The 22,537-nt window shown below is 35.2% G+C and overlaps 2 protein-coding genes across 3 annotated transcripts; both read right to left on the reverse strand.

Annotated features, from left to right (window-relative positions):
• Positions 1-24: 24 nt before the first annotated feature.
• On the reverse strand, positions 25-9,529 carry LOC141670447 (uncharacterized). Of its 2 annotated transcripts, none has more exons than XM_074476289.1 (8): positions 9,383-9,529; positions 7,430-8,544; positions 5,211-6,540; positions 4,153-4,432; positions 2,815-2,922; positions 2,447-2,725; positions 722-865; positions 25-557 (listed from the first exon to the last, which is right to left on the reverse strand). In XM_074476289.1, the coding sequence occupies exons 2-8, from the start codon at positions 8,499-8,501 to the stop codon at positions 369-371; spliced, it is 3,402 nt and encodes a 1,133-aa protein (XP_074332390.1). In that variant the 5' UTR covers positions 8,502-8,544; positions 9,383-9,529; the 3' UTR covers positions 25-368. The 2 variants fall into 2 exon arrangements, with proteins under 2 accessions (XP_074332390.1, XP_074332389.1); XM_074476288.1 differs by having other exon boundaries at positions 7,385-8,544.
• Positions 9,530-13,269: 3,740 nt separating this feature from the next.
• LOC141670529 (DNA polymerase epsilon subunit B) lies at positions 13,270-20,235 on the reverse strand. The gene is made up of 13 exons (XM_074476424.1): positions 19,796-20,235; positions 18,770-18,950; positions 16,946-17,099; positions 16,714-16,846; positions 15,802-15,878; positions 15,279-15,383; positions 15,085-15,165; positions 14,849-14,979; positions 14,666-14,760; positions 14,491-14,590; positions 14,251-14,365; positions 13,978-14,088; positions 13,270-13,673 (listed from the first exon to the last, which is right to left on the reverse strand). The coding sequence occupies exons 1-13, from the start codon at positions 19,956-19,958 to the stop codon at positions 13,533-13,535; spliced, it is 1,587 nt and encodes a 528-aa protein (XP_074332525.1). The 5' UTR covers positions 19,959-20,235; the 3' UTR covers positions 13,270-13,532.
• Between the last annotated feature and the right edge of the window lie 2,302 nt (positions 20,236-22,537).

The raw sequence follows: 22,537 nt of genomic DNA on the forward strand, positions 1-22,537 counted from the left end.
ACTTGTTAGAAATAACAGCTATCATGCAAGAAGAAGAATCACACATAATATACAACAAGATTGAGGAATTCCCCTTCCAAGTCCAGGACACAGCAAAAACAGAAGACCCAAATGATACGATTAATGTCAAGGATACCATAAAATTATGGAAACTGTGGAGGAGGAAGTGTTGACAACATCAAACAAACTCAAATGGCCTGTCGGAACATTATGGATAAGTGGGATGGCTATGGCTTTGGCAAGACCAATTTGAATTTGTAGCTAACTTTAATGCGGCTTAGAATGGCAGTTCCTTTTCTTTTGCATCTAAGCTGGATTCCAGCACAATGGTACATTCTGCGAGTCTCTGATGAAATTTCCACACGGGCTTATGAAGATATTGGTTCATAAGGGTATGACAGCCATGGATGCTTCAGAGCTTCTGATGCTGAAGGGCGCTTTTTTGGGTTCACTTCAAGAAGATGGTTGACAAAATCAATGAAACCTTGGTCCCCCATTGGCAACCGATGTCTTAGTGATGACTTCTTGGGAATCAAGTATTCCAATCTGTTGGTATCCTAAAGAAGAGAAAAGGAACACACTTTAATTAGAGGAGGTAAAACTTAGCTGGAGTAATGGATGCCAATGTTTTGCTTCGACAAATAGTAAAGGTCACAATAAATTTGAGCTATGCATTAGCAAAACAGCTGCGAGTTCAACAAATACTACGCTGTATCTTTACCTGGTTCCTCTCATATAGCATGTGGTTCTTGGTGAAGTATTTGTACGTTTCTCGTCCTTTTGCAAGCATGTACTGGTCAATTGGTCCTATAATTCCGATGACCCGAGCAAGCAATGTCGCAGGTGAATCGTTTTGGAAGAGAACCTACAATGCCATTACATTTGCATATACAAGCTGATCAAATATCATATTACTATAACAAATATATGTGTGTGTGTGTGTGTGTGTGTGATATCCTATACATAGTATCAATAATCTATAAATAATCGTCACCACAAATAATAAATGATGAAAAAAAATGAAGGAGTTTAAATGCAACATATTTGTAGATGTAATCAATTCACGTTAACATTTCAGTAACATGTATATATTCTCAGTCGTATTGAATAACTAAACTCTGGCACATCTACAAGAATAATTATACAAAATCACCAAATGCCACATGCTTATTGTAATACAATTAATTCCGGAACATAGAATGTCTCATTTTTGATGTTTTGGTGAATAAATACAGGCTTCAAGTTAAAGATCCAAGGTTAATAGAACATAAGCCCAAAGTTAGATTCTGAAGTGTGATAATAACTTGAGCCTTAACTGTTAATCAATGAATGTCTCGATACAAATGCTAAATCTATTATATGATATGAATATTTAACCTAGTATAAGTTAACATTGCAATATACACCCAGCATGTCCCACTTGGAAGTTCCGGAATGGGTGAGATACAGGCAGACATATATTTAAAAAAACAAGCACCAAGAAAAAAATAATATATAATATATATATATATATTTTGTTGTGCAAAGAAACCAATAATGATAAATCAACTCCCTAGGTGCTCCTGCCGGGGTTTTTATACAAAACAAACTTCTGTCACACTCCTCCGCCTCTCTTCCACCTCTTCTGAGCAAGAAACAATTGCTTTCATTCATTTTTAACTTTTAAAGGCTCATTTATGGTGCATTCTATTTGGGCGTTTCAGCTTAATAGAGTTTGTCCGATAGAAGTTGAAATGTTGCTTCTTACCGGGTTCCAGAGCACTTGTAGGAAGAAAGATGGTAAGATGCTATGGCGGTATAGTTGTTTTAGCTTTATCAAATCTATTTTAAATGGGAGAGAGATGCAAGGGATTTTTAGTGAATAGTTATGTCCTCTGACCACTTGTTGAAATGGGGTAACGTTCTGTCTTTTTGTGGTTTTAACTTTTAACCGTGGACCATTTCAAAAATAGAGGGCACCCTTGCACCGAATAGTTAATACTTTACACTTTTTACTTCATTTGGGAGGATTTACATGCTCTCTTAGGCACCTCTCTTCTCAAATTAAGAAAAACCAAACAGAAAATTTTCTCCAAATAATGCAGTTCTGATCACCAAGTTTTCTCTAGTAGCCGGAACAGATAAAGAAACACCACCCAGGGCTATTATGTTACAGGTTTCCGAGTTGTGGATAAACAGATGCACCTTTTTTCCCTTGCTAAGTGATAAGAAAAATTACCCAAAATATACACTCATATTTGTGAATGTGATTTTAAAAATTAAGGCCATACCCATTAATTTTATTATATCTATCCACATTTCTACTATCCTCTTCAAGACCGAGTAAAAGAAAATGTCATAAACTAAGTTACAGGAAAGCTAAGGAAACAATAAAAACTTCAAATCTTCAACATTTAACGAACTTCAAATAAAAAGTAGTAGTGATGTACTGATGTTAGATACTCACATTGCCGGTGCAAAGTTCTGCTAATATGCATCCGAGGGACCAGATATCAATCTTTTTGTCATACTGCAGTCCTAAAATAACCTCCGGGGCTCGGTATGATCTAGATTGAACATAGGAGCAAAGATGATCCGTTTCAAAGCAACTACTTCCTAAATCAATGACCTTCACCTCACATCTACTATAGCTTTTGACTAAAATGTTCTCTGGCTTCAGATCACAGTGTATAAGACCGATGCCATGTAAGAACTGAAGGGCCTCCAAACACTGGATAGTGATAGACTACACAAATAGAATTTAAAATGCTACAAATCAATATTTCATCAACATTATAACGAAGTAGATACACTATTAAAAAAATTGTTAAGAACCTGCAATCTTGGCATTGTGAAGTAAACCTCCCCTCCAGATTCTCTATTAAACTTGTGAAACTCGTATAAATTTGCCTTCAGAAGTTCGCATACAATCAACAAATGCTCCTGAAACAAAGATGATATAAACTAATTAAGCTGATACAAGCTGGGTACAGGTCATACTTTGCATTGGTAAGAAGAACATCTGTAAGCATCTGTTTATACAGGGAGAGGTATTCTTGTCTATAGAGTAACTAGGAATAAATTCCAGGAACTAGGACTAATAGACCTCTAATCACAAAGAACAAAAACCATGTTGCAATATAAAGAAAATAATAGCTTCGAGGAAGTCCAAATGCTTGAATTCAGTACCACAGCGTATTAAGATGGCACTTTTTGGCAAATAATACATGTGTTCTTACACCAGAAAGAACAAAACATGTCTAGCTATAGATATACACACTCAGATCTTTCTATATTTACGGCAAATATACAGGGAACCTATGATAATGCTTTTAAAAACCAACTACTTATAGGAATTATTCAAAGATAATGTAGCCTTGATGTAATATATTGTTTTTTCATCATTTTACCTTTTTTCTCTTCTCAATTCTCATTAAAAACACATAACTTTAAGATCTCAATTAGGTCTTTAAATAGGAAGGCAAAACTAAACACAAGGGATACATACGATTTCTAATTTTGTTTACACCGATTAGGAGAAGATATGTGAACAAACAAATAAAAAGTCGACGAAACAAAATATTTATAGATGAATGCAAGTGAAACAATGCTTAACTCTCCTGTACAATACTTGTACTTTTAGGTGATATAACTGGAATATTTGGCAAAACACTGACTTCATCAATATATCTCTAAAAACTTAGAAACAAAGATATAGAGCTCAAAGCTTTAAACATTAAAAAAAATATTATGAGTTGGGTCTACTGAGAGGTGCACCTATGGGACATTAAGACTTTAATCTTAAATGTTTGTGTTAGTTAAAGGTGCCTGCTTTTAGTATGAGACGGCAAGTACAAAATAAGATGCATGATGGCGAATAAAAGAATTAGTATCATGGTCATATATTAACTCCCAGGTCTATTTTATAGCAAAACATCCCTGCATTTATTGGCAGGTTTGTTCAAAATTTGCTCTAGACCAGAATTGGAAATCACGGACCATTAAACTAACCGCCGTGAACAGGTACCTTAGAGCAACAATTAACTGAAGAAGAAAAATGTTTCCATGTGTATTCTATAATCAATGGTAAGTCTAAATCAAATAATAACATGTCATGCACTACATGCAGAAAACTTAAGTATATTTATAGTTAGAGAGATATATTGGACTTACACGGTAGTAGAAGTAGTCATACAACCGCAGAATATGATACTTGTCGCCCGGATCATTCTTGTTTATAAATTTGAGAAGCTTAATCTCATCAAGGCTTTGGTCAAAAAAATCTTTATTGTTCTTTATAATCTTTACACAGACATCCATGCCAGTGTGGAGATCATGCGCTTGAATGGCTTTGCTAAATGCAGCAGACCCAAGATACTCTGTGACATGATACCTCCCAGCTAGAACCGAGTTTATAACAACATTGAAATTTTTATCTTCCTCAAAGCCAGTTCTGGGGGAAACAAATGGAGTGTTAAGATTCGTTAACCACTGTTCCTAAAGTTTCTACCAAAACTAGAGCTAAATTTGAAAGGGAAAAACGAGAATACACATACACAATAACTTCTGAACATGTCATTATCCTATGGTTCCACACAAAAGATATATATTTCGATCTAATATGTGTTAACACAGTAATAAAGGCTCTACTCTTCATACATAATTATATATAGGCTTGTTCACAAATAATAACCATTTGGACTAAAAACTCTAGAAACATTGGGTCCTAAACATATTTTAAGTGAATCTTGAATATTATTAGGATATATGATAGTCTTAATTATGTATTTTTTTACTGAATCCAGGAGGATTTTAGGCTATAAAGGTTTGCAGTGTAGTGGAGCATGACTCTCTTTTCCAATATATATATATATATAAAAGAAATATACATCAGTATAAAAACTTGGGTTTACAAATTGAACATACCAAACACAGCAATGCATTAAGAAGTTGCTTAAAAAGAAAACAGTTACGTTCAAAAAGCAAAAAAAGTTGAGTGTGATACTGTGATAAAAAAGAAAACCCCTCTTCTTCTCTAAGCTCTCTAGGGAATACATTCAAATGAGTACCAAAAAAAAACTTTTTTGTTCATGCTTGCGGGGAGTAAATAAAGATCTACCATGATGACATGCCTGACAAACCCCTAAAAAAATAAAAAAATGCAGAGTAATGATCTCTACAAGTAAGCACAGACATTAAATAAAAAGATGGAGTTGAGAGGAAAGGCATGCCTGTTTTTTCTGTGCACAATCTTAAGGTTGAAGGTTTCAAATTCTTCTTCCTGAGCCTTTATCTGTTTTACTTGTTCTTGCACAGCGGCTGCCTCTTCATCCTCCAAAGATGCCCCTGGATCCTCTAGTCTTTCATCCAGAAGTCTTTCATCCTCCTTTTTGACGTGAGCCCGCTCAATATAACCATACTTTGAGTTTGTTGAAGGGGAAGAATTTGTGGATCCCACTGCATTAGCATCATCTTCATCACATGAACTCCTAACAGGTGAAGAATCATTGCTTCTTTGTTTCCACAAAGCAAGCATGTCTTCATTTCCAATCAAATTATTATCAGCATTCCTTTTGTTAGACCACGAAGTTTTACTAGAGACTGTCTGAACAATTGGCCCATTTCTCGGAGGGGGAAAGGCAAACCCCCTTTCTTTGAGATCTTTTGAATGTGCGCCTGCATCTTTGCTATGTCGTATTACGGGCTTATGAGGGTCATGTTTACTGACTTTGTTTTTGTCACTTTTAGATCTTCCATTGTATCTATTATCCAGATCTTGCTGAGAATACCTAGACCCGCCAACATCTTGATCATTAAAGTATTCCATATCACCCTCACTACTACCTCCAAGCAAACTTTCCCGCACCTCACTGCCAAAATCAGCTACATCACTATTAATCCCCACACCAATTGATCTAACTGAATCATGTTGATCATCATCCATAAAAATATCATCAGGCCGAGGCCTTTCACACTCATCTATAACTTTCCTGTCCCCTAGCATAATGAGATCATTACTCTCAGAAACAAAGCCCTGCCATACAGGTTCATTACACCTTAAATTCAGCTCTTCCTTATCAATCAACTGTCCATCATAATGAGCAGTTAACCTTCTTTCGTTAGTCCTCCCATACATATTTGTTGCTGACAGCCCTATCGGATCATCTGAAGATGCAAGTGGATTGTCTTTTCTAGATGGGAAAACATTATCACTGGCTATATAGGAATCCCCCTCAGCAAATGACTGATCATCATCCTCGTCTTTGTTTGAACATCTTTCTTGAGGGTCTGGAACACTCCCCTGTCCTGCTCCCTTTTCATTATCACTTGGGTAGTCAATTTCATGAGCCAGAAACCAGGTCTCATCCTCTATAGGTTGTCTCATGTAGCCAACATCATCGTCGTCATCGTATTCGTCAGAATCCCAAAACTCGTTGGGATAATCAACAGCTTCACTTAGTCCGTCGCCTATAGTTGCAAAACCAGAAACAAGATCAGATGTGTCCTCACATATGCCCTGGCTGACGGATAACCAATTGCCACCTCCAGGCCTGTTTCCACCTGATACAGTAATTACAAGTATTATATTACCATTTTATAATAGGTGAAATATGTACAGTATCAAAAAAAATTCCCACGTCAGAAACAGGTTGATATTTATAATCATTGCTTAAAAAAACTAAAAAATTCACTGCCACATTAACTTTTGGGTGGAAAATAAACATTATAGCATATAGACGACAGGTATTGCTTTAGCTAGAAGAATTCAACTCTTAAAAGTATATTACATACCAGCAATTTTAACAGCTGATTTCCAGAAAAAAAGTGAGTACGCCAAGTATCAAGTGTGTAAGCTTTATTAGAATTCCAATTTAACAGAATAAATTCGTTTAAATATATCATACAGCATATGTATAGTTGACCAACAAGTTGATTTTGTGAAAAATAGAGAGGAAATTTATCATCCATTTATGTAATAATCTTTCTCCAAGACATGAATATATTTACAGTATTAAGTGAAAGAGGACTGATGCAACATAAGACTTACTAAATACCTCTTTCATGTTTCACATAAGCATACTTGGATGTATATGGGAGATATCTTTCACTATCTCATAACAGACAAAGATTGTGGTCAAAATTTGATGGTGGTTTCGACAATGGCATTATGTAAAGACAGATAAAAGTAAGAGAATATACAGATGTTACATCTTATTTTAATTATTTTTATAGGTAGATGAAGAAAATTTAATCATAAACATATAGGGCCAAAAACATCATGCAATTTGATTATTATATAGCTGGCGCATGCAAACAAGATTTTAGTTTATTTAATTAGAATGAGAAGTTCAAAATATTATGCAAGCAACAAATACAATCTGAATTTTTTATCACATCAGCGAACCTAAAGAGTTGGTCTGTTGTCCAATTGGGACATCTAAAAACGAACCGATAAGGTAGGCGTCGGCATTATTAATCTTTGAACTGGATACATCACGCTCAAACTTCTCTTCCCATGTTATATTTAATGGCTTCTCCTCTGACTTGAGCTTAACAGGCGCCAACCTCGGAAACTCTTCCTTATGATTTTCAGAAGGTATGTACGGAATAATCCCTAGGCTACCAAATGTTTTTGGTTCCTGTGTTTTCCCATAGTACATACCTCTTCCAACCTCATCTTCTTGCTCTTTTATGGCATCCCGAACATAGTTTGTCTCTTTCGATTTTCTCTTCCCGTCCTTTAGGTCTCCAATACCAATACTTGAACTATCATAACTGGCTGAAACATCTGCTTTTGGAAATTGAAGCACAGTTTTAACAGAACAGTCTTTCCATACTTCTTTTCCAGTCTCTAAGGTAGATTCATCATTTCTAGACCACGGATTTCCCACAAAATCATCATCTTTAGAATAGCCACTATGACCATTCTCTTTTTCTTTTGTATTACTGCTAGATGTACTGGTACTCCCAAGCCATGAAGGGGTAAATATTTTCTCATTGTTAATGTAATTAACTCCCTCTTCCTCTCTTGAATTCGTTTTCACCTTCGCACTATTCCCGCCATCAGTACGCATAGAATTAGCAACCATGCCACTATTACTTTGATTCAACTTCCAAGTACGCAAATCAAGCACATTATTCTCAGAACTCCCAGGTAATCCTGAATTCTTTTCTCTTCTCCCGATAGAATATTCATCACCATTACTAATCAGTTCTTCAGGAACTTTCCTCCTATTCTCGCTAGATTCATTTCTAATAGTCCCACACTCAATTTCTTTAACAATAAGCTCCTCACAAGAAACTCCCACACTTCTCTGCGAACTTGCAGGCCCATTTTTTAACTCCATCAATTCTCCCTCACTTTCAGATTCTTTATCACTAGTACTAAGCTTCTGAAACAAACCATCCAAATCAGGATGCTTACCAAGCTCGCTACGCAATGCAGCTTCAGCCCTGGAGAACTTATTGCTTTTGAGAAACTCCAAAATAAAATCAACTTTACTATTCGACACTTCCTCCATTTCGCTAATCAACCCAAAAACAGATCACAGCGAGATGAAAAACCTGTAATACAAACACATATACAAAAAGTAAATTTACACATTCAACTACTTCAAAATTCTACTAACTAAAACTGGCAGTAAAATAATTGATTCTACTTCAAAATAAATAAATTTCTTTAACTTAAATTGCTTAAATAACAATCTAGGTTTCTTGGCATCTTCTATACATATTTACTCCAAAAACACAAATTTAGCTACCTTAAGTTCAAATTACAAAAAAAAATGTAAGGGATAATATCAAGATTCAAGATTAGCTCAAAATTAAAACAAGTAAATTTTCTTCATTTAAATTGCTTATACACTAATATAGGTCTCAGGGCATCTTTATATATAAATATACACCAAAAACACAGATTTAACTACCTCGAAATTCAAAACGCTGGAATGGGTAAAATCAAGATTCAACTAAGCACTATTTCAAAACAAGTAAAATTATTTCACTTAAGAAGCTTAAACACTAAAATAGCTTGAAGGGCATCTTTATAACATACATATACACCAAAAACACAGATTTAACTACCTCAAAATTCAAAAAACTAAAATGGGTAAAATCAAGATTTAAGACTAAGCTCTAAACTAAAACAATCATATTTTTTCACTTCAATTGCTTAAACACTCAAATAGCTTCAAGGGCATCTTCATAACAATCATATACACCAAGAACACAGATTCAACTACCTCAAAATTCAAAAAACTCAAATGGGCAAAATCAAGATTCAAGAATTAGTTCAAAAATAAAAAAAAAACAAACTTTTTTCACTTAAATTAATTATACACTAATACAACTTCTTGGGCATCATTAATTTATAATTATAAACACAAAGCATTGAAAAACTTACTTAAAAATCCATGAAAATGCTTAAAGATCCAACCTTTACCCCCAAATCAAATTCTTGATTTTTGTGTGTATTTTTTTCCAGCTCGGTGAAGATGTCTAGTGTTTTCAAGTTACAATCTTGGCCCTTTATTTGTTACAAAATTTCATTTCAGACCCAATCAAAATATAAATAATTAAATATCTGTATTTATATATTTATTTTTAAGTGAATAAAATTTGAAACCTGCAGGAAAAAAATAAAATTGAAACTAGATTTGGACACTTTGTTATGGGGCCTTGTTTTATGTGTACTATACTTTCAAATGGGCCCTTTTTTTATTATTGGGGCAGGTATCAAGTCTGTAGCTCAGTCTGGAACATGTTTGTTTTCTATCATTGTTTAGTACAAGAGCCCGTTTAGATTTGATTAAAAAAAATTAAGGGATTACGGCGAGGTCTCTGGTTCAAGTCATACATTCCGGAAATCGGAATTTATAGGTATAGGTATTAATTTATGATTTATTGATGATTTTAAAAAAAATTGAATAATTTGTTGATTATATTTCGGTGATTTATCGAATTGATCGAATATTTTTTAAAAATTTATCAGTCATATTTGAAAAATCGTTTAATTTCTATAACCATGACTTAATGTCGTTTTATATTTTTTTAAGAGTGATCGATAGGTGCTCACTAGGTACCAACTACCTTAACTAAGAGTGTGTTTGGTATTGCAACAACAACAGTTTTTCGCTGAAAACCAGTTAAAAAACTGTTTAGTAAAATTTAAAAACTGTTTTTCATAAAAATATTTCTGGCCTAAAAGCTGTTGTTAGAGAAAATAAGTCCTCATTCTTTTAGAAAAGCTTTTGCGCGAATCAGATACTGATTTCACCATCAAATCTTACCAAAAACATTATTATTTTTAATTTTTTGCATCAAAACATATACATATAAAAAAAATATCAAACAGTCATCTGATTTTTACAACATCATTTTTTTAACAGCACAACAATTTTTAACAGCAATTTCAAACAGAGCCTAAATATGATCGAATATGAAATAATGAGATTTGACTCGATTATTATTTGAAGGTTTTTTTTAAAAAAAAAACTCATACTACAAAAAAAATTCAAAAATATGGGGCAACCTTATATACAACCGTAGCAATCTCAAAGGCAATTTTTACCAAAATTTTTAAAAATAGTTTCAAAACATGAGTATTTTTGACAATTTCCCTATCAAAATTATAAAATTAAAATTGATTTTTTTCATTTTCTATAAAAATAATTTTTTTTGTATTTTAACTCTAAGTGGGGTATGTTTGTCAGCCCCACAGTCCTCTGTGATATCAAGTAGTTATTTAACCCTTGATAATAAGAAAACCCTAAAGACTAATATGCCGATGGTGAAAAAGCAACGGAAGATTTCCGAGTTACATGAAGATATCTTGGCTGAAATCCTCGTAAGACTGCCCGTAAAACATATCTTACGTTGCATGTGCGTTCAAAAATCATGGTATAATCTAATACGCACTCCTATGTTTATCACCCTCCACTTGAATCACAGCACCCGCAAACATAACGCTCATCTCTTTTTCTTGAATCTTCATTACTTTAAACTAACAGTAAGTTTGGATGATGTACAATGTGAAGAATACTTAACGATTGAGAAGTTTCCTCCGGCTGCTGTGTGCGGACTTTGCGTGCACCTTGACTGGTGTGCACTATCATATGGTCTGATATGCCTGAGAACCATGAATAATTCTTCTGGTCTACGTAGTATTTATCTGTGGAATCCTTTAATTCATAAATATAAAACTCTTTCGGGTTCACCTCTTCCTTACTATCCCGCTCAATGTACTCTGTGGGAGGCATTAGCTTTCGGGTTTGTACCAGGACTTAATGATTACTCCCATCCATTTCTTTACAGTTACTATTTTGGGCCGTCCCATCCAATTCTTTACATTCCAAAAATAGTAAACTTTTAATAATATAAAACACTATTACACCCACTAACTTCCTCCACTCTCTCAAATCTATTATTAAATATTAATAGGTCCCACTACTTTAACCACTTTTCATCATTTTTCATTACTTTACCTACTTTTATATATATATATATTGGTCTCCGTGCCCACCAGAGATGTACATCCTGGTGGGACGGAGGGAGTATGTTCTTGTAGATATCGTAAAGCCTAATTGGGACGTTGAGCGTGCACCTCATCCCCACTCGGTCTTCATCGGTGTTTATAGTCTAAACACTAATTCTTGGAAGAAAATAAGTTTAAATATTGTTTTGGTTCGTGAAATCAAGACTGGAAGCGATGTTTTTGTTAACGGTACTGCATTTTGGGTAGGGCGCAATTTGGACCGAGATATTATAGTTATGTATTTTGATGCGAAGACTAACATATTAGGTCACATCTTGTTGCCAAAATGGTCGACCCCGAGTTATTATCCCGGTATTCGTGTTCATCCATTTGGTCAATCTATTGCTTGCTTTATAAGATGGACTTATAAAGAATCAGATAAGTGGAACATGTGTAAGTGGAACATGTGGGTGTTGGAAGGCGATCCGATTACTGAGTTTTCTTGGAAGAAGAAGACATTTGGCACAAGTCAAGATGTTACGGGGGATGTCCTGGGTCTAAGAAACAATGGTGAACCGATACTTCTGCAATCAGGTAATTTGATCTCGTATAAGCTTGATGACGATAAACAAAGTAATGTCTATAATTTGTGCGTTGGTTGGATTACTCGTACTCTCTTCGGAACATATTCTTCCACTTCCGCAGGTCCTTTTGTCGAGAGTCTGGTTTTTCTTGATACGTAAAGAATGAAGAACAAAGCATCAGATGAAGCAAACGTTTTTTTGATATTCGGGAAACATGGTTTTACCTGGTAGTTTAGATTTTTAAGATCGTTTATTGTGAGGTCGTAATTGTGTGATGCTATATCTACATTGGCAAAACCTGGTAGTTTAGATTTTTAAGATCGTTTATTATGAGTTCGTAATTGTGTGATGCTATCTATATCTCCGGTGACAAAAGCTGATAGTTTAGATTTTTAAGTTCGTTTATTGTGAGGTCGTAACAGTGATAATAAATTAGTAGGCAGTCCGAATAAAAGCTGATAAATTAGGTTTTCATATTATTTTTTTTGTTTTGCAAAATAAATATCATATGATACATATTGTTAGCAATGCCGGCTGTGATAAAGCTTCTTAAGCGCGATTATGATGAACTTTCGGTTCAAAAGATGAACTTTCGTATAATTTGTACCGTCTTTGTGACTCGTTAAAGATACAGGGCCCTTCAAGGGGAAAAGGGATTGTAACTTACAGTGACCTACTTCTTATAAGCCTTCTTCTTTGAACTGCTTCTAGTAGACTCCAGCTTAGGATGTTTTTCAGCCTATATAGTCTTAGGATGGCGGTCGAAGATAGGCTGATTAAGAACACTAATGAGAACACTCAAAACAACTCTGCACATAAGTAGCATAATCCGAAAGGAGCCTAAAAAGCTGCCTGTGAGGAATGCCACCCCTGCAAATGTCGCATCCGCGTCTCTGCTAGCTTTTCCTCAAACCGCAAACTAAATCACACATGCGGTTTGATTAAATTTCCAAACCGCACTCGCACTTCATAAGCTCAAAAGCTCCGTTAGGCTGGTCTAACAGGAGTCCAATTGTCAAGTCTCACTCCACAGAAAGTTAGCAACTAGTTTAGAAAATGCTTCAGAAAATAATTTCATCAAAATACGAAAAAATATAATCATCTGGTAGGGATATTTCTGAAAAACAAATTTTAATCCCACATATATAACGCCTTCGTACTTATTTCATCTACCGTAAAATTTTATGGAATATTATTTGTGATAAAAAAAAATATAGGATATTATTAGAGTACTGTTGTTAAAACAGAAACATCGCATAAATATAGGATATAAACGCTACATTGTAAACTTTGGAAGACTAGCTAACACTGCTGACTGATTCTAAGAGGATGAAATGCATCTTTACAGTTCCTAACAAATGCAAAAATACAACAGTTGCCAAGGTTTCTATCTTCTTGATGCTTATAGAGGCTGGCATGTCTTCGTTTTTTTTAAATATTGCTACCAGACTATAATTGTACAGTATAAATATTATTCTTATTTCATTTTCCTTCGGTCACAAGGCTGACAACTCAACTTCCCTTGTGCAAGGCCGATATGCAACAAAAGTGCTGTCATTTGAAAACGAACCAGGATTAAAGCACGTGATTCCAGTGTAATTGAAAGCCTTCTGCTCACTTTTATCACCCAACACGATCTGCAATAAGATGCAAATGCACGTTATCAAGGTTCTAAATGTATGCCATATCTGTTTGCATTATGGTCGTTTTAACTTTTTCAAGCTCTAGATCATGATTTAATTTTGATACAGTTGAATTACAACATCAAGCTAATAAAAATTCACAAATCTTTTATTGAGAAATTATAATTGCTGATTATATCAAAGGAATAGCAGAATATGGATTGGTTACCGACACTCGCAATATGGATGCACAAGAAATCGATAAATAAATAAATGAACAAACAAACAGTTGCATGTTCTTCCAAGAGAAGTTATATACCGTATGAGGTGTTGGATAGAGGTGGAGACAGTGATCGTAATTCCAGATGACAGGTTGTATACTTAGGGGGAGGGGGCACAGATGGCTTTGATGAGTTATAGTGGCAACAAGCTGCAGGAAAGAATAAAACAGTGTACATTAATGAGCTTCTCTGAACCTGTGGCTGTTCATTCTTGTTGAAGGTACTAACTCTATCAAAAGAAAGATGTTATAATTGACAATGAAATGTATAACAATTTTTTTTCACAAAAGAGAACAGATTTTATAACTCACATGCTCAAAAGGATCACTTGTTTCTTCTGATGAAGGCGGCATTAAACATGACCTACGCATTCTGTATAGTAGATCCTGGCGGAAAAATACGATCTCTTGGGTGTAAAACTTGATTCTGAGTAAAGAAACGAGAAGTGTTATTGAGGCTTCAAAATGCATTTGATGGATTAAAAAGTAAATTTACTTTCATTTATCTTGATTTGGCTAATAGATCGACTGAGATATTGATGTACAGTTTACCTGCATGGATTACTTAAAAATAGAGCATTTGGAACATGCTTCTGAAGCTCTTCAGTCAGATAATTTGGTAAAGGGGGTCTTGGTAGAACTGTTGAAGGACCTACATTTGCTAAATATCAAAATACTACTCTTAGCCAAGGCAGATTTCATACTTGATCAAGAATGGGTTACATACCTGCATCATTGGGCCCAGGAATGAACAAGAACCTGCTATGCTCTAGTAATCTATGATGAGCTCCAATAATTTGCCCAAGTTTCCCGAATTGCGATCTGTGACGCAAATTTTGCTATTTTTCAGTTTAGGTGAACGAATTTGGACGAACAACATATTAAGAAAAAAAAATATCAGAGCACTTACCTGACTGTTGAGTAAGAACTAAAAGAAAGGTTACATGGATGGGAGCAGAAATTCCCCATGAAGACAAACAGAGAAGGAACCACTTCTACATTCTCATAACCATCAAGGACTGTCTGCAGGTTTTTCATAGTCTGTAAACAAATAGAACATTGTGTTAGACCTAGTTTTCCATTTTAAATAATAGATAAAATTGGCAACAAGTAACTACTGAAATGATTTAGCAATTGCATGCATACATCCTCATTGTCCAGCCAAATATCTGAAAGGACGACAAACATGTCATTTACTGCCCTTGTTTCCAACTCTGCAAGTCTCAGCTATATGAAAAGTTAAGGACATATCCAAACAAAGAAGTCATCAAATTTTTAGCAGAAAATCCCAAATTTTTGGCCCATAAAACTGTATTAATCGAAGGCATACAAAAGGATACAGTTTCCTCCTTTGCAAGTTTACCACTGCCAAAGAAGTCAATCCCAGAAAATAATCCAGATGACTTGTCCCTATCTTCTAGTGGAGGAAACCCACATGTTTTGACCTGCAAGATTATTTTTGAGTGAACAAAAGATATTCTTTTAAGTATGCTATTCTTACTGCTAAAGCTTAGAGTGTCTGTAAGCAGAAAACATACAAAATGTCTACTGACGGGAAAAAATCGCAATAAAGGTTAAAAGAGTAAACTTTGGATCCTATATTACATCACGCTCGCCTAAACATCCTACGAGGACAGAAGTTAACAGAAGGAAAAATGGTTCGTTGCAAAGAGGAAGACTTCAGAAGCTTAGTGATGACATTTCTGTGGGTTTTCAGTGGGACATCTTAGCACACGGAGACGTAATAAAGGCTCAATTTTACTGAAGACAGTAGACGATAAGAATGTGCTCTGTGTAAGACTCCTTCTAAGATTTATACATAGAGGGGCAAATATGATAAAAGACGAGGAAAAATATACAAACCTGAAACATCCCATTTAGGAGCATCTCCCCTTCTGCTAAAACTATAGTGTTCTCTGAAAAGAATCCAGTGGTTATCTTGTATGGCATGTTAAAGAAACAAAATCCTCAGATTTTTAGCACCGTTTATGTGCTTACCAACCAAATTGTTTATTGAAAAATAAAATTATGGTCTATGTGATATAACAGTGATACATAAAGAAAGAACAAAATAAAGACAGTTGTGGCTACAGAACGAAGCCACGAAGTGAATGCACCTTGTAGACATGGAAAGGCACATCCAAACAACAAATGTGAAGGCACACATGATATATGAAACATTCATACATGAAGTAGTAATTCAGCTCGCAAATAAGTTGTACCAAACATTCCACTAATGCTTCATTTTTTATGGAATCAATTGCAAATAGGTTTAACTTATAAGTTCAGGCAAGTAGTTGTAGTTTCACAAATAGTTATACTGGTAGATTTGTATCTTATTACCAACTAGAAAAGAGAGATAACACATAACAAAATCAGAAAAAGGAAGTCTTGGCTTGTGTCTTCGATGTTAACAAATAAAAACATGGCAGCACAAAGTCTTGGGTTGATGTCAATGAAATTACAGACAGGTTGATTAAAATATTTTATAAACCAACTTTCATAATTGAAATCTGGAAATTATATGTGCCTCACTACGCATTATGACAATGCACATGTTCTTCCACATCTTTAATAGTTACAGTCAATATAATTCCAGCATACGGAGTGGAGGAAGTATCATGGCAGTTTGGCAAAGCATATATGGGATCACTGTTGGATGTGTATGGAGAAGTGGTTAGAAAGCTGTTACAGGGAAGATATAGAGATGACTTATTTCCCATCTTGCACAGTTATTAATACTAGGAAATAGAAAATTATTTGTTGATAAGGATATTGCATTAGTAAGATTTATTTCAACTGCTGCACTTAGATCTTCCAAGTAAAAATGCCCATCTTCCAATTGAGATATTACTCCCATCACCCAGCATCTTCCTGTTCGCCCAACTAGAGATTGAATTGGGGATATCTGGATAGGTAAGCGTACAATCAAAATTAACATCCACACCCTAAAACTACAGATATTAACACCAAATATTGCTCTATGATCTTAAGAGGGAAAAAGTACCTGGCAGTTCCCAAATTGTGACAAATCAGTATCAAATGCAGGCCTTGAGAAATGTGGATCGCGAGAAAGCCTTTGAAACAACAATAAAAATCTATCTCTATACAAAATTGCTTTTGCAGAAGCATCTCCATGAATCGGAAGCCTCCCAGTATGCCTACAAGTCAAAAATAATGGTAAGTGGAGCAGATAAAAAATCCATGTAAAACAGTTTTTAGTTTAACTTGAACACAATAGCATTTCCAACCTTAAGAAAAAACAATCATCAATACTTCTATACATACTTTTAAACAATAATTTATTTCTTTAGATTACATGCATGAATTCTCCCATGTACTTCCTTTTAACAGGAAGTTTTGAAAAAGTCAATATTTCAAAAATGCCAAAATAGTAATCAGAAAAGATTTATGAAATTCTCATTTCTAATATTGTAGCTTGGTTATAATGTTTTGATATAACTTTTGGAATTAGTCATTACAAAGTCTGCCTGATGACCAAATTATTTTGCGGTATATGTATCACGGGCCAGTGTAGCAGGAATGAAGCCTAACTAAACATGAATATACTATATACCATGGCTCACTCCTGTATCCGATACACAATAATTTTTTAAATCTGAATTCACCAACTACCCTTTGTCCAACGGCGTCATCTCTACACTATTGTTCTATCCTTACTATACTTTTGACAAGTTTATAAAATGGATACAAGTACGGACACTTGAACACCAAGTGAACTTGAAAATGCTCCAGCATTCAGAAGGTTATGTATAAGAAATAACCAAACAAAAACCAGTATGTCATACTACGAAGCTTAGTTACCCAAACTCTTCATTTTGCATCGAGTACCCGTGTCGGACACTCGACACTCGGACATGGGTATGGACACTTGGACACTTATTTTAGGCCAAAAACATGTAAATTTTTCCGAAAATTGCCGAGTCCGACACTTGGATACGAACCCGTGTCCGACAACCATACCCGAGTCCGGGTAACATAGCTACGAAGTAGAGCCTCGAGAGGGTGACATGTACGCAGCCTTAACCCCAGTTGAAAAGTTAAATGTGCTTTAGATAAATCACTATAAATGTTTACTGAAGCATGTAAGACTTTAGTGTGTTGTTGAATGATATAGTAATGATATAGTAAACAGTCAGCTACTTAAATTTGAGACTATTTCGTTAAAAGTAAAATCAGACCTGCAACTCAACCAGTAGTATGGAAATTGGGATGTGAATGCAACAACGGAAGGGTGCGGTGCTGATAAGCATCTCTATACATTGAGCATTGTTTGTACTAGACAAAGAATCCCAATTAACTAGGAATGTACACCCAAGCACACACTTGATGATGCTACAAGTATTATAAAGATTGATGTAAATACAGTGGTGGAAAAAATAGACCAGGAAAAAAATTATTGTGAGAATACCCACAACACAAATTGCATAGACAAGACTCGCCTCACTACCTCCAAGTCATAAACAGGGAAAATAACTGGTTAAAACCTGTATGATTACACTACACTCAGTTGTTGCTTTTGCTATTTTCAACTCATAAATTAACATAATCTGCATAATGAAACGAGTGGAAACATTGTATGTATGTATCAATCATTCATCTTAGCAATAACCAAGGTAACGAGTTGGAAAACTGTAATAATCATTCATCCACATAACTACTTACTAAAATTCCACTTTTTTGACTACTCAAATCTCAATCATTGCATAAAAGCAAACAATCACATACACTAACAAACCATTTCAGACACCACAACTCTTGCTATTAATCAAACCGAAAAATTGAAATTAACGAAAAGAAAGGCACATACTCCACGAACATCTTCTTAATCGGATCATATCTGTACTTCGGGACAACAAACGCATTAATAACACGAAGAGCAGCACCGCTACCACTAGTACTAGCAGGCGTATCCTCTGCGGCTGCTTCCGCTTCCATCAACAAACTCACGACACGACTCACACTCTCTTTATCCAAAATCGACGACTTCACTGTCAAATCCGATTCACATTATAACAAACATCAAACACACACACAAACATCAAAACATCAATAAACTTGTACTCAATTGACTAATAACCTCTATTAAAAAAATACATTTCATAATCAATACCTTTTACTAACTTATCGAAAGTCGGTTACTTAATACATTGTATTAATTCAACTCATTAAACTAATACTTTTTCTCGATCATAACTTAATAAATACAGTACATTTTAAATCTCGATAAATTACTATTTTCCATCAAATAAAAAAAATTCTCCGAGACCTACGAGTTTATAGCTCGATAAATGCTCATTCTCATTCACAACGTAATAGATACAGTATTACAGTGTATTTCCAAATTACTAATCTCAATAAAATAAAAAAAATTCCCTATCCTGAAGTTTAAGCTCCATAAATACTTATTCTCGTTCCTAACATAATACGCGCCAAACATTTTTCAATCTCGATAAATTACTAATCTCGATAACATATAATTCTCCAATCCTGAAGTTAAAGCTCTATAAGTACTTATTATACTCGTTCCTAACACAATAGATTCAGCGTATTTTTAAATCTCGAAAAAACAATAAAATTCTCCGGTCCTAATATTTAAGCTCTTGATAAATGCTTAATCTCGTTCCTAACATAATAGATAAGGTGTATTTTTAATCTCGATAAAATTACTAATCTCAATAAAAAAAATTAAAAATCTCGGAAAAACAATAAAATTCTCCGGTCCTAATATTTAAACTCTCGATAAATGCTTAATCTCGTCCCTAACATAATAGATACGGTGTATTTTTAATCTCGATAAATTACTAATCTCACTAAAAAATTAAAAATGACGTACAGGATTGATGTTGAAGCTCGTCGAGGAGGAGATCGAGGGCTTCGTCTTCGGCGTCTTTGAATTTGGATAAGAAAGGGAGGATTTCATTCAAAGCTTCCACTTTGAGAGTGTAGCCTCTCATTTTGAACTTCTTTTGTATCAGTTTTCTCATTGCGCCGCTCATCTTGCAGAGAGATTGGGAGAGATCGAGAGAGATGGAGGAGAGATTAGGAGAGATTGAGAGAGATCGGGAGAGATGGAGAGAGATTTCGTGCAATGGCACCTTTGTAATTGGAGAGGAAAAAGCTCAGAGAGATAGAGAGAGATTGGGAGAGATCCAGAGAGATCCAGAGAGATGATGCAATGGCGGCTTTGTAATTGGGGAGAGGAAAAGCGCGGGAAAATTATTGATTTAGCTGCCGCCTACTAGGGTGAGATTTGTGTATTCTATATTTTGGCTTTTTTAGTCTTTTTGCTTTCGAGTTTTAAAAGAGAAACATAAATTAATTTCATTTTTTTTCGTAATCGTGTTTTCGGATTTTTAAAAAAAATGAAAACAAGTATTAATAAATATAAATTTGTTAATTTTTCCCTCTAAAAATGGGATAAAAGTACTCTTAATTACTTTCTTATTTTTAATTAAAAAACTCAGAAGCAAGCCTTTATACTCTTATTGGGTTTCTGAGTTTTTATTATTTTATTTTATTCGGTCTCTAAGTTTTTATTATTTTATATTTGTTCTAAAACGGAGCAGTTTTTTTATTACATCACTAAAGCAAGTTTTTATAAATCTTATTCGGATTCTAAGTTTTTATTATTAAAACATGTATTTGCTTATAACTTATAAGTAGAGAATTTGTGAGAAATACATTTGTGGCTTTTTTGTTTATCGTAGGTAACCCGCAGCCGCTACCCTTCGGGTGCGCACTGGGTAATAGCCTGCAAACCACGTGAACCAAGGTAAACCACATTTAAGCGACATGCTCTGACTCAGGAGGCATAATCATAAATTCTCCTCACGTGGGATTCGAACCTGTGACCAAGAGAATAGTTTTCCTCTCTTTAACCAACTGAGCCAACCCTTGCGGGCCATTTGTAGCTTTTTAGTATTTGCTTCTCTGAAAATATTTATTTGAAGAAAAGAAACGAGGAAAAAGGAAGGTGAAACAACATAAATGAAAAATGAGAATTTTTTTGTCCATTATCTTATTTCTTAAAAGAAAATTCTGACAGTTATATTAGTGTCCCAAATTAAATACCAAATTTTTTTATGAAACGACATCTGAGATATTAAATTAGATATTTAAGTTTATTATAAAATGATGTGCTTATAATGTTTTTATTGGCGGAATCGGTGTTAAATATAAATAATTTATCCAATTGGTTACGTCTAAAAAACTTTTTAGAATAATCGCTCGAACACCGATTTAGAAATTTTCTTATTTCAAAGTGCTCGTGCAACTCGGACCTGACAATTTTCATTTTTGCTAATTGTGACAAAATTCAATATAGCAACTGTTATACCCAAAATTTGGCATTAGATTGACTCGGGTCAAATGCGGATTAAGTACAGTCAAAACCGGTATTGCATTGTAGAAGATAAGGACGCGTCCAAGCACTGAGGACGCGCCTACATTTAAGAAGATGTTTTATGATCTGGTGATGGCGAAACTTGGGAGTGCATGATTAGGGAAGGACGCGCCCAACATTGTTGACGCGTCAACCGTGGTGAAAGTATTTGGCAAATGTGGTCTTTTGGCAATGGAAGCTTAAGAACGCGCCCATCCCTATAAGGACGCGTTTTGTCGCCATGACATGCTGGAAGAAGCAGTTGGGACGCGTCTTGTCGTCATGGCATGCTGGAAGAAGCAGTTGTTGAGGAATCAATGCAGGTTTTAAGGAGGTTAGGGCGCGCCCAGGGTCTTAGGACGCGTCCTATGTTTGGTCAGTGCTCTTTTACGAGGATCATTCAGGAAAAAACATGTTTGAAAGGGAGCAATGGATATTATTTCTACTAACGTATTTGTTGCAGGTACTCTTTGAAGATTTCCCTCCTTGAGTCGGTCAAGGAGGGGGATGTCCCTGAAAAGCTTGAAAGCCTCCAGGGGTATGCCTGATGATTGAAGGTCTCCTCCTGTATTCAACGGGTGTCCTCGTTGGGGATGTGGGGTTAACCTTGGTGTGTGCTTTGGGAGCTCTATTCTTGTATTCAACGGGTGTCCTCGTTGGAGAACTTTGGAGTTATCCTGCACTTTGCACCCAAGACCTTGAGATCACCTGTCCTGTTATCTGGTGGGTTATCCTCATTCGGGGGACATGGATGCGTCCGGCACTTGGGTTGAACCGTGGCTATACATGCGTCCATAAATCAAGGGAGATAGCTGTAGCGGAGTGTTATCCTTGCGCATGAAGATGCACTATCCGTGAAGTCCTACGATTACAGACGAGTCTTGGGCCTTCGCGGTTGAGCCTCATAGTTGGACATTCCTAAAGTTAGCAAAATACGGATTTTGGATGGGTTTTTACCAGACCTAGAAATAAGAAGTCTAAGCCCATTAGATTTCTTGTTCCACAAGAACTATGTCAGGTTTTATCTCTATATAAAGGGTACGTAGGCACATTGAAAGGGGTAAGAAGTTGAGAGCTGATAAAAGAGACACCACTTATTCTGATCAATCTCAGCCTAAAACAACCACAAACCACCACACACCGCTTGATTTTCCGGCGAAGAACCACCGTCATTGATCTTAATTCCGGCGAGAA

Source organism: Apium graveolens, chromosome 7 (assembly GCF_009905375.1).
Source record: "Apium graveolens cultivar Ventura chromosome 7, ASM990537v1, whole genome shotgun sequence".
Classification (NCBI taxonomy): Eukaryota; Viridiplantae; Streptophyta; class Magnoliopsida; order Apiales; family Apiaceae; genus Apium; species Apium graveolens.

Excerpts from the sequence above, each read along its gene's own strand:
- LOC141670447 (XM_074476288.1), bottom strand. The coding sequence starts at position 8,501 with ATGGAGGAAGTGTCGAATAGTAAAGTTGATTTTATTTTGGAGTTTCTC. Across the intron at positions 2,923-4,152 it reads ATGACTACTTCTACTACCGT|GAGCATTTGTTGATTGTATG; the intron begins GTAAGTCCAATA and ends TCTTTGTTTCAG. Across the intron at positions 2,726-2,814 it reads TCACAATGCCAAGATTGCAG|TCTATCACTATCCAGTGTTT; the intron begins GTTCTTAACAAT and ends CTATTTGTGTAG.
- LOC141670529 (XM_074476424.1), bottom strand. The coding sequence starts at position 19,958 with ATGAGCGGCGCAATGAGAAAACTGATACAAAAGAAGTTCAAAATGAGA. Across the intron at positions 14,366-14,490 it reads TTTTTAAGTAATCCATGCAG|AATCAAGTTTTACACCCAAG; the intron begins GTAAACTGTACA and ends TTCTTTACTCAG. Across the intron at positions 13,674-13,977 it reads TCTATCCAACACCTCATACG|ATCGTGTTGGGTGATAAAAG; the intron begins GTATATAACTTC and ends ATCTTATTGCAG.